Below are 26,240 nucleotides of genomic sequence, written 5' to 3'. Positions count from 1 at the left end.
CCAGAAATGGTTTTATTGAATCAGAGATTAAAAGCACAATTAGCCCGGCATGGTGGTGCACACCTCAGGAGGCTGAGGCAAGGAAGATCAAAAATTCAAAGCCAGCCTTAGAAACTTAGCCAGGCCCTAAGTATAAACTTAGTGAGACGCTATCTCTAAAAAAATATATATATAAAAAGGACTGAGGATGTGGCTCACTTGTAAAGCACCCCTGGGTTCAATCTTTGGTAATAGAAAAAGATGATGATAGAGAAGCCGGTTGCAGGGCGAGAAGGAACAACAATTAAAGTCTTAATACATCTTACCAACTTTTTTCCCCAAAATTCCATGGATTTTTCCTGATGGCACCTCTGCAAACAGTGTTATTGTTTTGAAAAAAATTTAATAATATGATAGCTTTAAAAATGTTATGAGGATGAACATTTTTGTGTATCATTTGTATTGCCTTTTTGGGTCTTATATATTTTGCCTATTTACCTTCTGTCCTCATATTTTTCTTCTTAGATAATGTGAGGTATTTGTTTACATGTTACAATGGTAACCATTTTCCTGTCATGTTTGGAAATGCTTTTTGTCAAATGCCTTTTCTTTTAATTTTTTAAAAGTATATTTAATTTTTACATTTTTTGTAGTAAATATTAGGTATTTTTCTTTGCACAGATTTGCAGGTTCGTTCTCCCTCCCACTAAGCAAAAAAAGAAAAATATTGGTGGTTATTGCCCTGTTAAGATTCAAATTTTATGTTTATTATAACTCTTAAGATTCAAGGGAATCAAATTAGTTAACACTTATTTAAGTACTTTGCATGTTATCTTCTTTCTAGGCCATGACAGAAACTCTTTTGTCCAAATACTATCAAAAACTTATGTGTGAAAATAGATAAATTATAGCGTCTTATAAAAATTATAAATGGTATATTATTTTTCTTTTAGTATTTTACATTATAATTAATTGTAGAAATGTATTCCATGAATGTATGATGAGTCTCCTTTCCTCTTCCTTAATTATAGGGAATAAAGTGTATCTTGGGTGCTAATGTGAATGTTATATTTCATGGAAAAAATAAATTGCCTGGAAATAATATTATGAAGACTATGAAAATGTTCTTCAGTGTTGTCATCAATCTGTGAATTTATGTGACTAGAGACCATTTTTCAAAACAATGGGGGAAAGAGCAAAAAGTCCAAATGCTGATCAAGAAAGAAAAGCAGACAAACAACATAGCTCTAATTATTCCTCTGAGTTTGGAACTACATCCCAGTCTTCTGGTCAGTCATCGCCAGTTAGTCCTTCTTCACCTACAGTTACTATGGGAAAAACTTCTAAAAAACAAGCATCAGATAACCAAGTATATTGCCAATGTAAGTATTCTTTAGAAGAGTTCTGTGGATCTAGAAGATTATGTACAATGCTTAAGGAAAACTTGTACGAATGGAAGTCTTCTATTAGTATGTATAGTGTTATACACATGGATGTAGGCTGATTTACATTTTTAATAGGCTATATTTTAATAAATTTATATAAGCCTTGCTAATGGGTCTGTCCCATTTTTAATATTCAAAATCATGCATTATACAAAATAAAATAACATAAGGCTGCTTATTTTCTCTTCCTCCTAAGTAAATATTTATTTTTGGATCTCTAAGGTACTTCCTGTAAAGGCAAAACCAAAAGAAAACCTATGAGACAGTTGTACTTTTCTGTATCTTCGTTTTTAAAAAGTAGTGAAAGGTATTGATATAAAGTCGCTAGGGGCATTTTTATAGTTTGAGTGAAATTATTTTCCCTTGGTAATTTATTGCCGACTCCAAAAGTTTGAATTAAAACTAGAAATACGCTTGGAATTTTGGACTACCAGTCTAATTTATTTTTTCCCATTGTGTTGTGATCTCTATTATAATCATTAAAAATATTTTTGTTATTAAAATGTTACTATTCTGGAACATATTTGGTTACCTAGTCTTCTATAATTTCTTCATTTTATTAAATTTCGGGTCAAGAAATCTCGTTGTACTGAGTAATAACAGCCTAGAAAAATATTGTAAACGTATGTGAGGTAATTATTGTATGCATTTAAAAAGCACAGTTATAACAGCAGTAGCTTAGATTGGTAAAACTTGCAAGGCAGAGAGTGATAAAAATTAGAGGCTGAAAGAATAATAGAGGCCATATCATGGAATACCTTGCATCTTATTATAATATAATTTAATTAATGTCTATTTCTGTGGGGAATAGTTATTGAAAAGATATGCATGGGTATAATTTAATTTGTTTTTATAAAATTTTACTTTGAAAAGTGATGATACTATTAAAAACTACAAAGAATATGTATTCCTTTTGAAAGCAGTCTTTTCATGGACCCCTAATTTAGCCCCTATCTGGCTACTCAGGGATGCCCATATTTCTAACAATTGAGTTCCTCCCCTGCCACAAGCACGGTGTTTTTTGGGGATGGTGGGGTATGGATCCCTTTCTCCAAACCTGTTTCAGTGAGAAGATCTTGTTAGTTTCATAATTGAGAGCATGATCTTAAGCTTCTGTTTTATAATTAAGAGCAAATATCTTTTAGAATTGGATCTTAGAAAATACCTGTTATTCCTAAGAAATTATTAACATACTTAAGTATTATTAGGTAAGGAGTACTTTAATTTTTCCTTCTTCCCCCAAAAGTAACTTACCAAGTCACCCAATTAGAGTCAGAATTTGGTAAGCCTTATCTTTTTGAGAAGATATGGAGAAAAAGCTGTGAAAAATGGTTCCAGTATCAACCAGGAATTATCAATTATCATTTTCCATCTGTCTCATTGTTTTCTGTTTTCCACTGTCTTTTGAATTAAAATCTGTGTTCATTTGTCTATCTTAGATCAAATAATAGAACTAAACTGATATTTTTATTTGAACACCAAGTTAATTTCTCTAGGTTTTAATTGCAACTAATATAGATTAAGGAAAAACAAATGTGATGAAAGCAGCATCTTAATCACTTGAATTCTCAGTTTTCATGTTTTATAGTATATTCTTTCTTCTCTTTTAAATTTTCAGCAAATATTATTTTTAAAATAAAATAATATTATTAGAATTTCTTTGTATAATAACATTTTAGGGGAAGGGCTACTGGGAATTTAACTCGGGCACCTGACCACGGAGACATTTTGTGTTTTATTTAAAGACAGGGTCTCACTGAGTTGCTTAGTGTCTTGCTTTTGCTGAGGCTGGCTCTTTACTTGAGCCGCTGGGATTACAGGAGTGTGCCACTGCACCTGGTTGTAAAATAACAATAATAGTTTTGGTTATACATGTTTGTATATTACATATTTATTTCTTATCAGTAATATAAACATATCTTGATTTTTTTTGTTAGATACAGAGTTTATTTTTACTATATTTTAAAAATGAGTCATATTTCATTTTGAACAACTGAAGTAAGAAGAAAAAACCCAGTATCTTTCCACCCACTTTTTGATAGTGACATAACAAGGGAGAGAAGAATGACAAACATGACAGCCAATTATCTTTTTTCTTCTTACTTCTATTAACATTATATTTCATCTCGATTTGAAAACTATCAACATGTATCAGTCCTTTCAGAGTATATAGTCTATAACTCAAAACTCTGCTATCTCAGTTGTTAAGAAGGAAAGGAAATTTAAATAACGGACACTCCAAATTCAAAATTACATTCTAAAGCAATGTTGTCTAATGGAAATATAATTCAAGTCACAAATGTAAGCAGCACATGTCATTTTATATTTACTAGTAACTACATCAAAAAAGAAAAATGGGTGAAATTAATTTTACTTAACCCAACATAGTTAAAGTATTATTTCTGTATAGTCAGTATGAAATAGTATAATGTTTTGCATTTTTAAACTAACTGTTCAAAATCTAGTATGTATTTCACAGTTATAGAATATCTCTATTCAGACTACCTCATTTCAAGTTTCTCCAAAGCTGTATGTGGCTAGTGTCTACCATCTTGGATAGATATAGTTTCAATTATTCATTCTCTCATTTCTTTTTATTGCTGCCACTTTTCTTCTATATCTGAGCATTTATAGAGCTAGAATTCTAAATCAGTGTACATTCAAAACAGTCTGTGAAAATTTCATATTTTCAATGAAAACTTTATAATGTAAAATTATAAAAATTAGTTGTTATTTTTTCTTGTTTCCTTAATGAATCAGGTATCCATGAATAGTGAGATGGGGAAGGGTAACATTGGATCTTTCAGTTTTTCTTTTCTTTCTTTTTAACCTGGAATGTATTTCTTCCTTGAGAGGAAAAAATGAGGAGAAAAAAACCCCTCAGAGATTAAAGTTTATTATCTTAACTCTGGCAAATTTTCAGATGACTCTTTTAAAGGGCAAGTAGGTACTCTGTATATTGAGGCTTAATTTTAATGAACTTTTAATAAAAATAAAACATACCAAAGTTTATAGAATGTTACAATATGTAGACTTTTAAATATTTCATGTGCTTATTTTTATAGAATGTGATCTTTTTTTCTTGTTCTTAAATTATGTTGATGTTTTGATATGAACATCACACAAAAGAATTTTCCCAAGAAAGTATATAGAAACACACTTGTACAACTGTTTTCCTTTGTTCAGTTTTGATAATTTTGATGATTGGGATATAAGTTCTTATTTCTAACAGAGAATACTCTGAAGAAGTTCCTCTTTTACATGTATACCTTACTTAACAATGATCTATTTATGTGTATAGTGTTATCTTCATCCTGCGTGTTGAGAAAATAGAATTGAAAAGGTTTAATTGAATTGCCCAAGGGGGTTATTAAGTGGTAAATCTCGAATCTCAAATCTTCTCACTATACTATAAGCTGCCATTCTGTTTCCCCAAATGAAGAAAAAGAGTTGTAATTAATACAGAAGAAAAATTTTCATGTTTAAAATAAGGATTACAGCTGGGCATGATGGTACATACATGTAATCCCAGCAATTTGGGACGCTGAGGCAGGATTGTGAGTTCAGAGCCAGCCTCAGCAATTTAGAGAAGCACTAAGCAACTTAGTGAGATCCTGTCTCAAAATAAAAAATTAGAAAAGGGCTGGGGATGTAGCTCAGTGGTTAAGCCCGTCTAGACTCAATCCCTGGCACCAAATAAATAAGGATTCCAATTTTCTTGGCATAGATGACTTAAATATCACAATGTTTTGGCCAATGTTTATTTTATAGCATTCCAATGCTAATGATGCTCCTGTTTGAATTTTGACTTGTCATCTCATAAAATTAAAGGTGGTTAAAGCCTGATACTGCCATCTTTTTTATTAAAATTATTTTAGTAGTAGATGGACATTATACTTTTATTTATTTATTTTTGTGTGGTGCTGAGAATCGAACCCAGTGCCTTACACATGCTAGGCAAGCACTCTACCACTGAGCTACAACCCTAGGCTGCCATCTTTTTAAGCAGTGTGAATAATCCTTCCCCCAATGGTGGGGATTGAACCCCAGGGCCTGGTTCATGCAGGGAAAATAGGATGCCATTTTTGATGGATAGAATATTATTTATCTTTCTTAGAAGACCCTAAACCTTTCTTAATAGAAATATATTAAGAGCTCTTTAGGCAAGTGAGTACCTAAATCAATATGTTGGCGCTCGAAATAAAATCTGATATTTAACAAAATATTGGAAAAAAATCTTTTTTTTTTTTTTTTTTTTTGGTTACTAGGGATTGAACTCAGGGACTCACTCACTCAATCACTCACCTACCCCTTGTGAGGCTGGCTTTAAACTTGAGATCCTCCTGCCTCAGCCTCATGAGCTACTGGGATTATAGGTATGCACTACATGCCTGGCAGGAAAAATTCTTTTTTGAAAACAAAAATAAAGAATGTTATGGACTCACATGTGTTTGGATGAATAAATGATACTACATATACATTTGGTATAGCTTTCACTGTATATTATTATTGTCTCTTTTTTAGCCTCCAGGAAACCAAGTCCTAAGGGTCTACCAAACAAAAAAGGAGTCCAAGTGGGAATTCGTTCCCAAAGCCTCAATAGAGAACCACTTCGGAAAAATTCTGATATTGTCACAAAACGGGTTCTTTCTGCAAGACTGCTAAAAATCAATGAGTTGCAGAATGAAGTATCTGAACTCCAGGTCAAGTTAGCTGAGCTGCTAAAAGAAAATAAAGCTTTGAAAAGGCTTCAGTACAGACAGGAGAAAGCCCTGAATAAGTTTGAAGATGCAGAACTTGAAATCTCACAACTTGTAGTTCGTCATAACAATGAAATTACAGCACTCAAAGAACGCTTAAGAAAATCTCAAGAGAAGGAACGAGCAACTGAAAAAAGGGTGAAAGATGCAGAATGTGAACTATTTAGGACAAAATTTTCCTTGGAGAAACTGAGAAAGATCTCTGAAGCTAGACACCTACCTGAACGAGATGATTTGGCAAAGAAACTAGTTTCAGCAGAGTTAAAGTTAGATGACACTGAGAGAAGAATTAAGGTAAAATTTTCACAGCTTCTAATTGTGCTGTCTTGGATTGTTTCTCATTGGACATTTCATATGCTCTGATTAAATAGCCTGTTGCAATTTCATACTTGTTTATAAATGAAAATGATTTTTAGTATTATCCAAGTAAGAAACTACAGAAAATTTAAGATTGTATATTTAAGAGCAAGATGCCAAAAAGATTGTATATGTTAATAAGCCACATATTGATGAATGAATGTTTAATTCCAGGGATCTTAGTCATTGGAGGGAAAAATTCTTATTTGGCTATTTGATTGTTTCTTTAAAATTGAAAATTATACTATAGTATTGAGGCTACATAAAACTGACCTTTCAGGACTATCACATAGGAAATCTGATCTATGATTTCCTTTTTGTTCATTTGTAATAGATATGCATAATACATCTTTTGGGGCAAGGTATGTTCCGTACTCCCCAAAACAAAACCTTATAGAAGGGTAGATGGTAGAATATTGAATAACTAATAGGCCTGAGAGTAAAAATCTTTGGATTTTTTTTCCTTTTTTTTTTTTAGAGAAAGGAAGAAAAAGAGTCCTATTTCATGACTTTTACACATGGAACTTATATTAGATTGCCACTTGCTATCTAACAAACAGAAACCTTAAGTTGGGTTCTGTTACTTATAATTAATAAGTAGTTTAGAAAGTAAAGGTAAGCAAAATTTATGGGAATAATGTCTGCTGTTAGAGCTTTCTGAGCAAAGAACACCCAGAACTGTAAGTAAATTAAGTTTCTGTACTTATTATTTTTTAATACACAGCTTGTTATAGTACTTAGTCTGTATAATAAGCATGGCTAGTATACCAATGCCATGCACAGGGGCAGTGGCTTATTAAATACATTGTCTTAGTGGCCAGAAAAGGTTCCTAGTTTATTTTCTAAATTTTGCAGTCATTATGTTAGGGTTATTTACCATGAGGTGGGATGGGGACTGAAAGCAGTTATCATCATTCAATAAGGAATTGGTACTTGAATTACTTTTTTGTTTTTAAAGTACTTTCTTTTTTTCTTTTTTTTTTTAAGAGAGAGAGAATTTTAATATTTATTTTTTAGTTTTTTTCGGCAGACACATCTTTGTATGTGGTGCTGAGGATTGAATCCCGGCCGCACACATGCCAGGCGAGCGCACTACCGCTTGAGCCACATCCCCAGCCCACTTTCTTTCTTTTTACTTATCAATGGACCTTTATTTTACTTATTTTTATGTGGTGCTGAGAATTGAGCCTAGTGCCTCACACATGCTAGGCAAGTGCTGTACTACTGAGCTATAACCCCAGCTCCTTGATTTATTTATTTATTCATTCATTCATTTATCTGTCTATTTATTTGTTTGTTTATTTAAGCAGGATATGAAACATTTATTCACAAGCTGTTGGTGCAGATTCACCAGCAGGTGCGCCAAGGAGCAGGCTGCAAGTCCATATCCTTAGGCCCCCTCAAGGGGTTAGAACAAATTTTTGTTTTTTAACCGATTTTATTTTTTAAATACATGACAGAAGAATGCATTACAATTCTTACCACATATATAGAACATAAATTTTCATATCTCTATTTGTATATAAAGTTTGTTCACACCAGGGAGGGAGTAGGAGGTTATCAATAATGGTGGAATGTGATGGACATCATTATCCAAAGTACATTTATGATGACATGAATTGAATTACTTTTTAAAGGGAATTAGAACATGTGCCACATAATGGATTTTTAAATTAGGAATAAATAACCCATGGCCTGGTGTGATGGCCTAGGCCTGTAATCCCAGTGGCAAGCGCAGAGGAGGGAGGATTAAGAGTTCAAAGCCAGCCTCAGCAATTTAGCGGGGCACTAAGCAACTCAGTGAGACCCTGTCTTTAAATAAAATACGAAATAGGGCTGGGGATGTGGCTTAGTGGTTGAGTGCCCCTGACTTCAATCCCTGGCACCCCAAAATGAATAAATAAATAATCCAAAATGCTGATTAATATAAATGGTAAAAACAGAGAGGATGAATAAACCTACAGAGAAATAAAGAAATTGCAGTTCTCTCTTATAGCCAGTTATGAAGGAGGTTGATGGGTGGGTGGTAGAGGAGAGAGCAGAAACAAGGATAGGAAAAATGGGGATAAGTGTGTGGATTCCAAGTTGTAGATAGGACTGTTCACTTGGGAGCACAAAAATCTTTCATCTGTAATGATAAGTCTTTGAAACAGTTAACAATATAGTGTCCTCAATCTTTTTTTCATACTGGATTTTTAAAAGCTTAACATTTTAAGTTCACTGTAGTTGGGCATGCATATGTAAGAAAATTATATACTTTTTACTTAGTTTTCCCCAGTGGTAACATATTACATAACTATAATACAACATTCTAATGAAGAAATTGGTTGTGATTCATTAATATAATCCAAACTTATTCAGCTTTTGATGTTATATTTTTATATATATTTGTGTGTGTAGTTATATAAAATTTTATCAAATGTACAGACTTGTGTGACCATGAATGCATTCAAGATGCTTAATAGTTTCATTACAGGAATCCTTTGTGTTACCCTGGTATAGCCATTGCTCCCTCTTCCCTTCCCCTCTAACTTCTGGCATACACTAATCCATTTGCCATCTCTATAGTTTTGTCATTTCAAGAATGTTATACAAATAGAATTATACAGCATGTAACCTTTGATGTTGGCATATTTCACATATACACTCATCCAAGTTGTTGAATGTGTCAGTAGTTTCTTTTTATTCCCAAGTATTATTCCATGGTATAGATGTACTGCGGAGTGTTGCAATGTATCCTGTTGAAGGGCATTGGTTTATTTCCAGTTTTGGGCTATTAACTAACAAAACTGCTATGAGTATTCATGTACAGATTTTTGTGTGAACAAAAGTTTTTATTTCTCTGAGCTATATGTCTAAAAGTGTACCTGCTGGGTTGTAAGATAAATATATGTTTGGTTCTGTATAAAATGCCATTCTCTTCTAGAGTAGTGGTACCATTTTACACACCAGCAATATTTAACTGTCCATTTTCCATATTCTTGTCAGTGTTTGGAGTTTATGCTGTTTTTAATTTCAGCCATTCTAATAGCTGTGTAATACCATCTCATTGTGATTTAATTTGCATTTTCCTAATGGCTGAGGATGGATAATCTTTTTATGTGATTATTCAATATCTGTAGATCTATTTATTTTCTTTGTTTTGCCATTTAAAAAATTATTATGTGGTTGGACACAATACCTTTATTTATTTATTTATTTATTTTTATATGGTCCTGAGGATTGAACCCAGTGCCTCACATGTGCTAGGCAAGATCTTTACCACTGAGCCACAACCCCAGCCCTGTTTTGTCATTTTTCTAATTGGATTATTATGCTCTTCCTGTGGATTTTTTAGAGTTCTTTATATATTCTTGACACAAGTCCTTTTTCAGATGTGTGATTTGTGAATATGTTCTCCCAATCTGTAGCTTGTCTTCTCATCCTCTTCACGGTCTTCTGAGAGAGTTTTAAATTTTGATGTGATCAAATATATCATATTTTTTTCTTATTGACTGTGCTTTGGTGTTAAGCCTAGGAACTCTTTGCCTCTGTCCCAGGTGCCTCAGAGTATCTATCGCCTGTACTTTTCCCAAAAGGACTTTCCTCCAGTTTTACTGAGGTATAATTGACGAAAATTTTACACACACACACACACACACATTTAAGGTATACAATTTGGTATTTAAAAAAATATTTTTGTAGTTGTAGATGGACACAATACCTTCATTTTATTTTTTTTTATTATATGTGGCGCCAGGGATCAAACCCAGTGCCTTACGCATGCTAGGCAAGCGCTCCACTACTGAGCCACAACCCTGGCCTCACCATTTGGTATTTTATAAAGATTTTGTTTTAATTTAAGTCCAGGATTTATATTTTGAGTTTAATTTTGGGGAAGGGTGTCGAGATTTAGGTTCAGGTAATGGGCTTTTTTTGGGGGGCGGGGTCTGTGGATGCCCAGTTGCTCTAGCCCCATTTGTTAAAAAAGGCTATTCTTCCTCCATTGTATTGCTTTGACACTTTTATCAAAAATTAGTTGGACCCATTTTTGTGGGTTTATTTCTAGATTCTCTGTTCTGTTCTATTAATCTATGTGTTCCTCCTTCTGTCATTATCATACTGTCTTAATTTAAGGATTCCTAGTATGCCTTAATGCCAGATACAGTGATTCATATCATGTTACACTTTGTTTTAAATTTTTTTTTAGCTACTCTAGGTCCTTTGCCTTCCCATATAAATTTTAGAATAAACTTGTTTATGTGTACAAACACCTTCCTAGTATGTTGATAAGAATTGCATTAAATTGATTTGTGAAGAATGACATCTTTACTATATTGAATCTTCCAATTCTTAAACACAATATGTCTATTTATTTAGGTTATCTTTGATTTCTAAATGGTGTCAATTCTTTCTGGGTCAGAAGGTTACTTTTAAATTTTTATTTTCTTATTTCAAAACTTCTGTTGTAAAAATTATTTTCACAAAGAGCTGTGAATGTTTTATGCACACAGAGGAATAACTTGATTTTAGTTTACTCCCAAGTTTTAAGATTATTTGGTTTACAAGTCTGAGCCTCCAAATTTGATAGATAGATATAAACTGCTTCCTTTCTGGTATAACTGAAATTACATTGGAATCAACATTAATATGTAATTATGAAGTTACTTTTCTGAAATCAACAATTTCACTTTTCTGTCACATCTTACTAGCTCCATTCTGAATGGTATAACCTTTGCAACCCATCTGAGAGCATCTATTCTTTATTCTAGCTTGCCTTTTCAAACTTCCTAAAGCCTTTGGCTTTTAACTATTAAATATAGTTATATCTTTCATAATCTCAGTAATCAATCAAGAATTTGAAATAGTTTCTACTGAATTTCTTACTTGGCTTTGAAATTTAGCTTTTGTCTTTGTGCCTTATTCAGTTTTCCAAATTTTACTTTGTCCAAATTAAATTAATCCTCTTTTTTCTAACAGTACGTTAGAGTCACTACCACTAATTGACTAAGGGAAAAAGCTAAGAGCTTGTTTGTGGTGTTTCATTTGCAAATTAACTAAAATGAAACAAGTCCTGGATATTGAAATTGTGGTAACATTGCTGGTAGCGTTATCAGGTCTATACTATCCTTTCCTAAGGATGACTATCTGTATGGTGTTTGATTTTTTATTTGTTTTTCTTTTGGTATACCTTTCTGTTTTAAGAGTTTGTCCTTAAGCTAAAATTTGTGGCAGGCAGCTTTGTTTAAAGCTTGTCTCACATCTAGGAAGTTTCCAGCTACAAATTCTTATTCTTCTTGTTACATTTTATTCTTAAGGGGAGGATAAATTGACATTCTTTAAGTGTACACTGAGCTACAAAACCTTTCCCTCTTAATATCAATTTGTAAGATGGGTGCAGGCTCATTTTGTTAGTTGATGGAAATGACAGAATATGTAGGTACTCAGTAATTTAGAAATGGATACATAATTAGGAACAGCCAAAGGTGTCAATGGAGACAGCCTCATGACAGTTGCCTTTCCTCCTGTAGGAAATCAGTCCACCTGTATGATATGGTTTGTTTCAATCCCAGGACAATACCAGGGATGAAGAACTACTTGATGGGTTAACTCTTTTGAGTTCTATATAAAGGATAAGTAGCTATGTATTTTATTTATTTAGAATTGACTTTATACCCTTATTTTGGCTTTTGTTTTGACAGATACATTTATTTTTTTCTCATAAAATAGTGCTTTTTAAAAGTTAAACAAGGGGCTGGGGATATAGCTCAGTTTGTAGAGTGCTTGCCTAGCATGTACAAGTCCCTGGGTTCAATCCCCCGCACCCCCTCCACACGCACACACAAATGCCCGGTTTCTGTTCTCAGGACTAAAAGGCTCAGGGGTCACTCCAGTTGAACTGGGCTAACTGGGCTGCGCAAAATAACCACACAAGAGATACAAATACCTTTTTCTTTGGGGTCGCTGTGACGGTTCCTCTGACCTTAAGAGTCCACAGGAAGAGAGTCAGAGCACACACTGACCCCTTTTATTGAGGAGAAGCTATTCAAATGAGGCAAGGGGTCAAGTTTCAGGGGGCTGAGTCTATCTTCATGATGTCCACTGTCAGCAGGTTGACTGACACCTGGGTAGACCACACCCAAGGGCACAGTAAGAGAAGGGGACACATACAAGGCACTTCCATGGAAGATTCTATCCTAAACAGGGCAAGGGGTTATATTACAAAGGAGCAGGTGAGCATAGCTTCACCCATGGGGCTGTAGCAAGACACACCCATGCACGAGACACTGACTTTCGAACCCAAGAAGGGTGGGGAAATCTCTGTCACATTTCTGTGACTGAGCACCTCAGCACTCAGCCGGGGAGTGTGACTCAGTTACGTACAAGGTTGGTCTCCCACACACAAAAGTTAAAAACATTAACATGGTACCCCATTAATATATACATCAGTTGTGTTTTGATACATGTATGCATCATATAATGTTCAAATCATGTTAACCATATTTATCTCCTCATATTTCTTTATGGTGAAAACTCCTTTCTTCTAGCTTTTGAAATGTACAGTACATTATTTTTGTCTATAGTTACCTTACTATATAGGAACATACCTTAATAAATTTCTTCAATAGAGTTCTCCAATTTATCATTTTAACTTTAATATTTTATACATATTTAATACTTAAAACTGCAACATATGCACAACCTAACTTTTAGAACAGAAAACTTTTTAAAATTATATAATGCAGTGATTTTCAAACTTTTGCTGCAAAGACCCAGTAGTATTCTTTTTTTTTTTAAAGAGTGAAAGAGAGAGAAATTTTTTTTTTAATTTTATTGTTGGTTGTTCAAAACATTACATAGTTCTTAATATACCATATTTCACAGATTGATTCAAGTGGGTTATGAACTCCCATTTTTACCCCGTATACAGATTGCTGTGTCACATCAGTTACATTTCCATTGATTTACAAATTGCCTTTCTAGTGACTGATGTATTCTGCTGTCTATCCCATTCTCCACTATCCCCCCTCCCCTCCCCTCCCCTCCCCTCCCCTCCCCTCTCTCCACCCCCTCTACTATAAATCGTTTCTTCCACTTATATAATTTTTCTCCTACCCCTCCTTTCCTCTTGTATGTAATTGTGTATAACCCTGAGGCTCACCTTCCAATTCCATGCAATTTCCCTTCTCTCTCCCTTTCCCTCCCGCCTATCATCCCTGTTTAATGTTAATCTTCTTCTCAAGCTCTTCGTCTCTACCCTGTCCTTGGTTACTCCCCTTATATCAAAGAAGACATTTGGCATTTGTTTTTTAAGGATTGGCTAGCTTCGCTTAGCATAATCTGCTCTAATGCCATCCATTTCCCTCCAAATTCTATGATTTTGTCATTTCTTATTGCAGAGTAATACTCCATTGTGTATAAATGCCACATTTTTAATCCATTCATCTATTGAAGGGCTTCTAGGTTGGTTCCACAATCTTGCTATCGTGAATTGTGCTGCTATGAACACCGATGTAGCAGTGTCCCTGTAGCATGCTCTTGTTAGGTCTTTAGGGAATAGACCAAGAAGGGGAATAGCTGGGTCAAATGGTGGTTCCATTCCCAGCTTTCCAAGAAATCTCCATACTGCTTTGGCTGCACCATTTTGCAGTCCCACCAACAATGAACAAATGTACCCATTTCCCCGCATCCTCGCCACCACTTGTTGTTGTTGGACTTCTTAATGGCTGCCAATCTTACTGGAGTGAGATGGTATCTTAGGGTGGTTTTGATTTGCATTTCTCTGACTGCTAGTGATGTTGAGCATTTTTTCATGTACTTGTTAATTGATTGTATGTCCTCCTCTGAGAAGTGTCTGTTCAGGTCCTTGGCCCATTTGTTGATTGGGTTATTTGTTATCTTATTATCTAATTTTTTGAGTTCTTTGTATACTCTGGATATTAGGGCTCTATCTGAAGTGTGTGGAGTAAAGATTTGTTCCCAGGATGTAGGCTCCCTGTTTATCTCTCTTATTGTTTCTTTTGTTGAGAGAAAACTTTTTAGTTTGAGTAAGTCCCATTTGTTGATTCTAGTTGTTAACTCTTGCGCTATGGGTGTCCTATTGAGGAATTTGGAGCCCGACCCCACAGTATGTAGATCATAGCCGACTTTTTCTTCTATCAGACGCCGTGTCTCTGATTTAATATTGAGCTCCTTGATCCATTTTGAGTTAACTTTTGTGCATGGCGAGAGAAAGGGATTCAGTTTCATTTTGATGCAAGTGGATTTCCAGTTTTCCCAGCACCATTTGTTGAAGATGCTATCCTTCCTCCATTGCATGCTTTTAGCCCCTTTATCAAATATAAGATAGCTGTAGTTTTGTGGATTGGTTACTGTGTCTTCTATTCTGTACCATTGGTCCACTCGCCTGTTTTGGTACCAGTACCATGCTGTTTTTCTTACTATTGCTCTGTAGTATAGTTTGAAGCCTGGTATCGCTATACCGCCTGATTCACACTTCCTGCTTAGCATTGTTTTTGCTATTCTGGGTCTTTTATTATTCCATATGAATTTCCTGATTGTTTTATCTATTTCTACAAGAAATGCTGTTGGGATTTGGATTGGGATAGCATTGAACTTATAGAGAACTTTTGGTAATATCGCCATTTTGATGATGTTAGTTCTGCCTATCCACGAACAGGGTATATTTTTCCATCTTCTGAGGTCTTCTTCTATATCTCTCTTTAGGGTTCTGTAGTTTTCATTGTATAGGTCTTTCACCTCTTTTGTTAGGTTGATTCCCAAGTATTTTATTTTTTGGGGGGATATTGTGAATGGAGTAGTTGTCCTCATTTCTGTTTCAGAGGATTTGTCGCTGATATACAGGAATGCATTTGATTTATGCGTGTTGATTTTATATCCCGCCACTTTGCTGAATTCATTTATTAACTCTAATAGTTTCTTTGTAGACCCTTTTGGGTCTGTTAGGTATAGAATCATATCGTCTGCAAATAGTGATAATTTAAGTTCTTCTTTTCCTATTTTTATGCCTTTAATTTCTTTCGTCTGTCTAATTGCTCTGGCCAGTGTTTCGAGGACTATGTTGAACAGAAGTGGTGAGAGAGGGCATCCCTGTCTTGTACCAGATCTTAGAGGGAATGCCTTCAATTTTTCTCCATTCAGAATGATGCTGGCCTGTGGCTTATCATAGATTGCTTTTACAATGTTGAGGTATGATCCTGTTATCCCTAATTTTTCTAGAGCTTTGAACATAAAGGGATGCTGTACTTTGTCGAATGCTTTTTCTGCATCTATCGAGATGATCATATGGTTCTTATCTTTAAGTCTATTGATGTGGTGAATAACATTTATTGATTTCCGTATATTGAACCAGCCTTGCATCCCAGGGATGAATCCTACTTGATCATGGTGTATAATTTTTTTGATATGATTTTGAATCCGATTCGCCAGAATTTTATTGAGTATTTTTGCATCTAGGTTCATTAGAGATATTGGTCTGTAGTTTTCTTTCTTTGAAGTGTCTCTGTCTGGTTTAGGTATCAGGGTGATGTTGGCCTCGTAGAATGTCTTTGGAAGTTCTCCCTCTTTTTCTATTTCCTGAAATAGCTTGAAAAGTATTGGTGTTAGTTCCTCTTTAAAGTTTTTGTAAAATTCTGCTGTATACCCGTCCGGTCCTGGGCTTTTCTTAGTTGGTAGTCTTTTGATGGTTTCTTCTATTTCCTCTATTGTTATTGGTCTGTTTAGGCTGTCTATATCTTCCTGACTCAATCTGGGCAGATCATATGACTTAAGAAATTTATCGATGCCTTCACTATCTTCTATTTTATTGGAGTATAAGGATTCAAAGTAATTTCTGATTATCTTCTGTATTTCTGAAGTGTCTGTTGTGATATTGCCTTTTTCATCCCGTATGCTAGTAATTTGGGTTCTCTCTCTTCTTCTCTTCGTTAGCATGGCTAAGGGTCTGTCGATTTTATTTATTTTTTCAAAGAACCAACTTTTGGTTTTGTCAATTTTTTCAATTGTTTCTTTTGTTTCGATTTCATTAATTTCAGCTCTGATTTTAATTATTTCTTGCCTTCTACTTCTTTTGCTGTTGTTTTGCTCTTCTTTTTCTAGGATTTTGAGATGATATATGAGATTGTTTATTTGTTGGTTTTTTCTTTTTTTAAGGAATGCGCTCCAAGCAATGAATTTTCCTCTTAAAACTGCTTTCAATGTGTCCCATAGATTCCGATATGTTGTGTCTGTGATTTCATTTAACTCTAAGAAGTTTTTAATTTCCTCCTTAATATCTTCTATAACCCATTGATCATTCAGTAACCTGTTGTTCATTCTCCAAGTGATGCATGATTTTTCCTTCCTTCTTTTATCGTTGATTTTCAGTTTCATTCCATTATGATCAGATAAGATGCATGGTATTATTTCTACTCCTTTATATTGTCTAAGAGTTGCCCTGTGACATAATATATGATCTATTTTTGTGAAGGATCCATGTGCTGCTGAGAAAAAAGTGTAACTACTTGATGTTGGGTGGTATATTCTATCTATGTCAATTAAGTCTAGGTTGTTAATTGTGTTGTTGAGTTCTATAGTTTCCTTATTTAACTTTTGTTTGGAAGATCTGTTCAGTGGTGAGAGAGGTGTGTTGAAGTCTCCCATGATTATTGTATGGTGGTCTATTAGACTCTTGTACTTGAGAAGAGTTTGCTTGATGAACGTAGCTGCACCATTGTTTGGGGCATATATATTTATGATTGTTATGTCTTATTGGTGTATGGTTCCCTTGAGCAGTATGCAGTGTCCCTCTTTATTCTTTTTGATTAACTTTGGCTTGAAATCTATTTTGTTTGATATGAGTATGGACACTCCTGCTTGTTTCCGCAGTCCATATGAGTGGAATGATTTTTCCCAGCCTTTCACATTCAGTCTATGTATATCTTTTCCTATCAAATGCGTCTCCTGTAGGCAACATATTGTTGGATCTTGTTTTGTGATCCATTCGACTAGCCTGTGTCTCTTAATTGGTGAGTTTAAGCCATTAACATTTAGGGTTATTATTGAGATTTGGTTTGTTCCTCCAGTCATATTTGTTTATTTATGTTACTAAACCTGATTAGTTTTCCTCTTTGATTACTTTCCCCCCTTTACTGTCCTACCTCCCACTGATGGTTTTCAATGTTATTTTCAGTTTCCTCTTCCTGTAATGTTTTGCCAAGGATTTTTTGAAGAGATGGTTTTCTAGCTGCGAATTCTTTTAACTTTTGTTTATCGTGAAAGGTTTTAATTTCATCTTCCATCCTGAAGCTTAATTTCGCCTGATACACGATTCTTGGTTGGAACCCATTTTCTTTCAGTGTTTGAAAAGTGTTATTCCAGGATCTTCTAGCTTTCAGAGTCTGTGTTGAGAGATCAGCTGTTATCCTGATTGGTTTGCCCCTAAATGTAATCTGCTTTCTTTCTCTTGTAGCTTTTAAAATTCTCTCCTTATTCTGTATGTTGGGCATCTTCATTATAATGTGTCTAGGTGTGGATCTCTTATGATTTTGCACTTTCGGCGTCCTGTAGGCTTCTAGGATATGGGATTCTGTTTCATTCTTCAAGTCTGGGAAGTTTTCTCGTATTATTTCATTGAATAGATTGTTTATTCCTTTGGTTTGGAGCTCTGTGCCTTCCTGAATCCCAATGACTCTTAAGTTTGGTCTTTTAATGTTATCCCATATTTCTTGGATGTTCTGCTCATGGTTTCTTAGCAGTCTTGCTGAGCTGTCTATGTTCTTTTCAAGTTGAAATACTTTGTCTTCATTGTCTGATGTTCTATCGTCTAAGTGATCTACTCTGCTGGTAGTATTGTCAATTGAGGTTTTAAGTTGGTTTATTGCTTCCTGCATTTCTAGGATTTCTCTTTGTTTGTTTTTTATTACTTCTAACTCCCTGTGAAATTGATCTTTTACTTCCTGGATTTGTTTCTGTAGTTCCTTGTCAATGTGATCTTTCATTGTCTGATTTTGCTGTCTCATGTCTTCTTTGAGACTGCAGATCATCTGAAGCATGTATATCCTGAACTCTTTATCTGACATTCCATCTGTTGCAGCTATTACCTCTTCTAGAGTTGAGTTGACCTGCATTGCTTGTGGACCTTTCTTTCCTTGTCTTTTCATATTGCTTGCGTTTCTTTCTGCTTGGTGAAACTGTTGTGTTTTAGAAATTTTCCCCCTATTTATTTATATTGCTCTTGTATAGTTGGGATCTCTCTCTTGTAGGGCGGGTAGTGGCTGTGCTCCTCCTCTAATTAGAGTGATCTATCTACCACGCTGGTTGGTCGTATGTCTGCCTACCCTGCGGGCACGGGTGGCTGCTCTACTCTGCCCCCACTCCAATTGTGGTGACGTTCCTACCACGTCCTCGGATCGTTGGTCCTGATCCGGATGTGGGCGGCAGCTCTGCTCCACCCCTACTCCAATTGGTGTGACGTGTCTACCACGCTGGTTGGCCTCTAAGCCTGTTCCGCCGGTGGGTCTCAGATCTGCCTACCTTGCAGGCTTGGGCAGCAGTTCTGCTCAGCCCCCCCTCCCAGTTGGGGTACCTAACTGCCTCTCCAACGGGTCGCTGGGCCTTTTCCGGACACTGGCGGCGGCTCTGTTCAACCCCCACTCCAACCAGTGTGACGTGACTGCCTCGATGCTACTTGTCCACCACACTGGCAGGCTGCCGAGCCTGTCCTGCCAGTGGGACACAGGTCTACCTACCTTGCAGGATCAGACGGCGGCTCTTCACGGCCTCCACTCCAAGTGGGGTGACTTGGCTACCCTGCCGTCGGGTCGCTGGTCCTGTTCCAGGCGTGGGCGGCTACTCTCCTCGGCCCCAGCTGCAGTTGGGGTGTCGTGATACCACACCGGCGGGTCCCTTAGCCTGCTCTGGGCGCAGGTGGCAGCTCCACTCTGCCCCCCAGGCCCCCGCAGCACCCAGCAGGACCCGGACCAAGAAGCAGTCCCTGTAGGATCCCCAACCCTGAGCCAGAGCAGCTTCGGGAGTCAGGAGCCGGCCTCTCCGGTCCCCGCCACGTTCTGCTAGGAGCAGGCTCCACAGAGCAACCGCCGCGGGTTCTCCAACCCCAGGCCAAAGCAGCCCCGGGAGCCCAAGCCTGGCCGCACCAGACTCTCCCTGCTCGGTGCCCAAGCCTGGCCGCACCAGACTCTCCCTGCTCGGTGCACGCTCCGCTGGGAGCAGAGTCAAAGACGCAGTTCCCACGGGCTCCCCAGCCCCGGGCCAAAACTGTTCCGGGAGTCAGAGTCCCGCTGCCCCTCCTCGCAAGTTTCACTTGTAGCTGGCCTCAGATCGCGGTCCCCGCAGGTTCCCCGGCCCTGGGCTCAAGCAGCTACGGGAGCCAGAACCCAGCCTCTCCGATCCCTGCCACACTCTGCTAGGAGCAGGCTCCTCAGAGGTACCCCAGCCTCAGGCCCCAGCAGCCCCAGGAGCCCGAGCCTGGCCGCTCCAACCTCTCCCAGCTCAGTGTACGCTCCGCCAGGGGCAGGGTCAAAGACGCAGTCCCCGCGGGCTCCCTAGCCCCGGGCCAAAACTGTTCCGGGAGTCTGAGCCACGCCACCCCTCAGCGCACAATCCACTTGTAACTGGCCTCAGCCCCGAGTCCCTGAAGGATACCCTGCCTTGGGCCAAAGCAACCCGGGGAGCTAGAATCTGGCCGCTCAAAGTCCGGCGCCCGCCTTGCCACGGGTGAGCCCCGAAGAGTATTCTCCTCAGGTTCTCTAGTCCCGAGCCTGAGCGATCTGTCTGCGAGACACAGGCAAATACCAGCCTGGAATCACCTGTTCCGTAGTTGAATGAGCTGAGATCAGTAGAAAACAGGGATGATTGCATCAGCTCTCCAAGATGGCGGCTGCTGTCCTCCTCCGTGTTCTGACCGGTGTCGGGAATCGAACTGGACTGGTTCTCTCCTCTCTCTCAAGGCTGGAACTCAGCACTCAGCGTGGCCAGTGCGCCGCTGGCAGGAGCCTCCAGAATCCGCTTCGCTGTAATCCCGCTCTGGTACCTCGCCGCTAACTAGCGCGCGCCCCAGACTCCATCCGCGGGGCGGTCCGCTGACCAGGTACTGCTACCCTCCGTGCGGAGAAATCGTCCGCGACCAAGCCCCTGCAGCCGAATCCCGCGCACTGGAAATCTGTCCTCTAGATTCTGGAGCACCTCAATTTCACTGGAAATTCCCACCAAGGTAGCCTTCAGCCGTTTTACCTCGTCTTTCTCCCGCACAGTGACGCGGCACACTGGGGTGCAGCTCTCCCATCGCCGCCATCTTCAGTAATTTTCGAGAAATTTTTTAATATTTATTATTTTTTAGTTCTCGGCGGACACAACATCTTTGTTCGTATGTGGTGCTGAGGATCTAACCCGGGCCGCACACATGCCAGGCGAGCGCGCTACCGCTTGAGCCACATCCCCAGCCCCCCAGTAGTATTCTTAAAAATTATCTAGGAACCTCTCTAGTAAAGCTTTTGTAAAGTCTATCTATTGCTGCTTAATCACATTAGAAATTAAAGTTGAGAACATTTAGAAATATTTATCCACTAAAATAGAAGACAGCTCATTACATTTTACAAAATCTTGTATATTTTCCAAGCCAAAAATAAATCAAGAGTGGCTTGTTCCATATATTTGTAAATTTCTTTAATATCGGGGTTAATATAGGACAGCTGGGCCCTCACATTTGCTTCTGCATTCAATCTGTTGGAGTATGTTGTTGTGTTGATAAATGTGAAGAAAATTCAGCCTCACACAGATGTCTGTATTAGTTAGAAATTGGAGGAGTATTTAATAGTCTTCTCATATAACTGGATATTTTTCTTTGATAGAATATCACTTACACCAAAATGTAACAAGTGATATTCTATCTAAATAGTTATAAAGTGGAATCTGAAGCCATATTGGAACTTTGTATATTCAGTCACATTAAAACCTAGGTGTCTAATCTCACTGGATTAGATGTTTTATCCTTCACACATTGGTCATTTGGAAATATTGAGTTATGTAGATTTTTAAAATGTACATGTATATAATATCACATGGCATATAGCCTTTGGAAAACTTCACAATACTCTCATGACACAATGTGAGTGAAATTAGCAAATAATTTCTTATTATTCTAAAATAATTTTGACCTTGAAGACTCTCAGAAGTGTCTCAGAGATCTTTGGGTGTTATTACACCATTCTTTGAGAATCACTGATTTAATATAAGCAGTTCTTTGTTAGCATTTCCTTATTAGTGATTCCCCAATCAGCAATTTCTTTCAGTGACTACCCCAACTGTACCATCTCATTCTGGGCCTGGGACTGGCCTCAAATAGGGTGAGCTCAGCTCATGTTTTTCCACCCTCTTACCACAGATAGTAGCAGGTTATACACATTGCTTGACATGTTGTTTTTCATGGAAAAGTATTTTTTTGGCACTTTCAACATAGCATTGTCTTAATTCTGTCGTAATTTCTTTCTTTTTGTTAAAAAAAAAAAAAAAAGTTTCATGTTTCTTCCTAATCAAGAATGCAGTAGCAGATTAATAGGTATAACCAACAACATGTCATAAAGCAAATATCATGAATTGTAATTATAAAAAGAATCCATAATCATTAAATAGGAAATTATCTTCTAAGTTTTATGAAAAGATAAAAAAAGTAATTACATGTACATAATTATTAAAAGAACTCCAGTAAACTGTAGGATATACATTGAGAATGTTAAAAATCCAACTGTATTTTTAACATTAGATGGCACAGAGTGAATTACTTTTAGGGATAAAATAATAAAACTCTTAAGATTTTATCTCTTTTTAGATATTTGTAAAGATTTTGGGAAATGGTTTGCATATCATAGAACACAGGATCACAGAGCTGTGAAAGAAGTTTGATAGATTTTTTTTCCTATGAGAGACTGGAATTCAAATTCCCTTGGCCCTGGAGCTACCCTTATGTATTTCTTGTTGATAAAATCATTATTTTATTTTATAGTTGTTCCTCACTATAAATAATTTTCAAAAGTAAGAGTTCACCGTTATCTTCCCATTACTTATTGGGCCAAGTAGGTCCATTTTCCTTCCTCTTTCCCTGCTATGACTTAACTCTAGTTCCTTCTCTGAAAGATTTTCTGCCCTTTTGTCCTTCAGAAATCCAAATCACAAAGCCCTATCTTTGTCTCAGCTACCTGTTCTGAATTATTTTTAAACAAGAACATCTAATTAGGACAGAAAATGGAGGTAAACCCAATAGGTCAGCTCTGTTCTTGTCTTGCTTTGACATAGTGTAACTCTTTTAACCCCAGGTTCAGTTGATTTGTCTGAGGAATTAAATGGTATGATTTCTGAGGCAGCTTTCAAATCTAAAATCTGAGGAGCCTGAAGTCATGCTTTTAAAGTTTTCATGTACCCAAAGTGTCTTTAGCATGGTGCACTTTTATTCCCCTTTACCAACACCAAAATTAAGGACCTATTACATCTATTGATGAATGTTGAAGAGATGAAAAATTCCTAGTGTTGAAAAACAAATTGTTTATAAAATAAAATTTTTACAAAATAACCCAAGGAATTGCTGAGTTTTATACACACACACACACACACATACACACGCACACACATATTTATATGAATAATATATAAAAGCAGTCTTTTACATTTCTGGAGAGAAAAGACTTAAATGAAATGAGATCTGTGATCAAAGGGTAAATTTTAGAATGATTTCAGAAAATAACTTTTTCAGGGACCTTAGAAACTACCCATTTATTTTTAGACAGTTATTAAAGCAGTTTTATGTTAATATTTAAGATAAATTTTATTGAAAAAGTAATAAAACCACTAAAAATGGGCTTAAAATTCAAATAATACAAAAAGGTATGCAATGATGACTTGTTTCTTTTCTATACCGTTTGTAGACCCATTTCTAAGGAACACTTTGAAGAAATTGTCTTTTCCTACGCAAGCTTGTATCTGTATATTAATGTCATGTTTTTCCACCCTCTTACCACAGATAGTAGCAGTTTATACACATTTCCATGAAAAACAACATGTCAAGCAAAGTATTTTTTTGGCACTTTCAACATAGCATTGTGTACATGTATATCATGTACACACATATGCACAAACTTGCACATGCATAATCAGTTTCATGCTTTTTTTTATAAGATGCATACTAGTCTGTATAGATGTGTCATAATATGAACCTTTTTTTGATTTTTTTTTAATTATAGATGGACACAATATCTGTATTTTGTTTATTTATTTTTATATGATGCTGAGGATCAAACCCAGTGCCTCACATATGTGAGGCAAGTACTCTGCCACTGAGCCACACCCCAGCCCCAAACCTTTATTTTTAATATACTGATTTCTTGTTCTGGAGTAGCATAAAAGATGCCTGGTATTAAATATATATGTGTGTATGTGTATATATATGTGTGTGTGTGTGCATGCGCACGTGCCATATAGAGATGTATATTAGTATAATGGAAAATTCCTAGAGGAGGAAGTCTTTGTCTCAGTAAAGCATTTTAAAATCATCTTTTGTTATTTGTTTATATAAGGTTTTAAAGAGTGCTATAGGCTAATAGTTTTTTTCTTAGAGCAATTAAAGTTAAATCCTTCCTATTTGGGGAGGATTAAATTAGTTTTTCTTAAAGCATTTTTTTTTAATGACAGCATCTTTAATATGGAAACATTGATGGACTTTTCCTATTTAGTTGAGTTAGAAATTTTTGGCTTAGAACTCAAGGCCAAATAAAAAAAATTATTTAGTTTGTATCTAACTATGCTATTAATTAACACTTACCTCTTAACCTGTTAAGTTCCTAATGAAACTTGAAATTTTATACACATACAAATACATATGAACAAGATTCAAATTCTTGTTATATACCATGCTAGCTTTATGATATAAGACACTTATTATATTATCTGAACACTTATTAAATTATATTATTATATTATCTGAACCTCAGTTTCCAGTCTATAAAACCTTGCAAGTGATAAACAGTGTTAAAGTTCATAGTGAGTGTGGATAGCTCTGTGCCTTGTACTTATTAGGCAGTATATGAAAGAGGGAAGGAGGGAAAGAAAGAGGGGGAAAGAAGGAATGCACTAGAAGAAAAGTACATTAATTAAAAGTAAATACATCCCTGAGAGTACTGTAGTATTTTGGAGTTTGAAAAACTATTACAGAGCATTGTTTTTCAAATTGACTTTAAGGATTCTTTTTTTTTTTTTTTTTGAAAGGTTTAAAACTACTACTGATTTGTTCTATTGGCTTTTCGAATTTTGTCAGTTCTTCACAGGCAATCAAATGCAGGTCCTGAGATGTTCTGTGATGGTGACTGGTGAGATAGTTTGCAGAAAAGGCTTTAGAAACTCACTTTCCCAGCAACCTGAAGCAGCCCCTGAAACACTTCCATGGGGAACTCTCTAATTCAACTCAAACATTTTAACTGTTGAAGAAACATAGAGGAGTTATTTGCCTTTTTCTATGTCACAGAATATTGCATAGATCATTAGAACCATGTGTCTAGGACTAGAATTATATTCTTCTGTCTCCCATTCTCTTGCTCTATTATTCTATTTTCTTTTGTCACATTTAAAAGCTGAGTGATAGTTTCCTCTGATAATAGTACTTTTTATGTTATTTTAAATTATGACATAAGTAATTAAAATTTTGGCTATTTTATCATTATTTTTTGATGAAATGATGTACAAACTATAAAAGAGACATCATTTTTTTAGAATCTTTTCATATGCTCATTTTGTATGTGCGATGATTTATTGAGTAGGAATCACCTCTGAAATGTTTTATTTTCAATACAACTATAATAAATATTGTGGAGTAAATGCGAACTGTTGGAAGACACAAGTTCAAAGTAAGGAGAGATTTGCAAACATTTTAAGGAAAGCAGGTTTCATGAGTGCATGGATAAGTCTCACTGCTTAGGATAGGCTGTGATGCAAAGAGGAAACACACTATTGGATTACAAATTTGCTTCTAATCTGTCCTGCTCAAAAGCACAATAAGAAACAGCTCATATAAATGAGCTCAGTCTCCAGATTCAGATGAATTATACCCCAGAGGACTGAAGAATCTTGCAAATGTGATTGCTGAAAATGTGATTGCTGATCCTTTGTCAATGCACTTTCAGGAGTTAGGAAGACAAGGAGAGTTAACAAAACGAGTACCAATTTGTTTAAGGGTAGGCAGAGATAGATGTTAAATTATGAATTAGTTGCTTGCTGCCAATCTCAAATTTTGAAACATGTTTTGGAAATTATTGCTCTTTCAGAACTATTCTTTATTTTATTTCCTTTAGATTGGTTCATGAAGATATATCTATACATTCTCTCCTATAAACATGTGTATATTATACACTTATATTCCTATATATACTATATATTTATAAAACATTTGCATGTATATTTTATGACTATACTGTATCTACTATAGTCTAGTGGATATGTTATATAGTAAATATACTATAGTATATAGTTAATATTGTCTGTCTTTTATGTTGTTTTTTTTTAATGGAGTAATGTGGATTGCTTGAGAATAATGTTGCTTCCTAGTTAGAGCTTTAACTGTATTCAAAGGGTGTAGATAAACAGTTGCCAACTTGGAGAGAAAGTTTCTAGGTGGGTGTTTTGGGCTACCATCTTAGGTCCTATCCCTTTCAGTTTATTGGTG

General features: G+C 36.2%; 1 protein-coding gene across 1 annotated transcript in view; it reads left to right on the top strand.

Annotated features, from left to right (window-relative positions):
• LCA5 (lebercilin LCA5) overlaps positions 1 to 26,240 on the top strand; it is an 82,260-nt gene that overhangs the window by 41,193 nt on the left and 14,827 nt on the right. Inside the window, exons 2-3 of the mRNA XM_081295971.1 lie at positions 1,011 to 1,361; positions 5,949 to 6,478. Coding sequence (XP_081152097.1) covers positions 1,163 to 1,361; positions 5,949 to 6,478 — 729 coding nt within the window. The 5' untranslated portion in view covers positions 1,011 to 1,162. The remainder of the gene's footprint in view (positions 1 to 1,010; positions 1,362 to 5,948; positions 6,479 to 26,240) is intronic.

Source organism: Spermophilus citellus (assembly GCF_964194105.1).
Source record: "Spermophilus citellus genome assembly, chromosome: 5".
NCBI lineage: Eukaryota > Metazoa > Chordata > Mammalia > Rodentia > Sciuridae > Spermophilus > Spermophilus citellus.
Note: the sequence above shows the minus strand (reverse complement) of the source record. Positions and strands in the feature narration are given on the sequence as shown.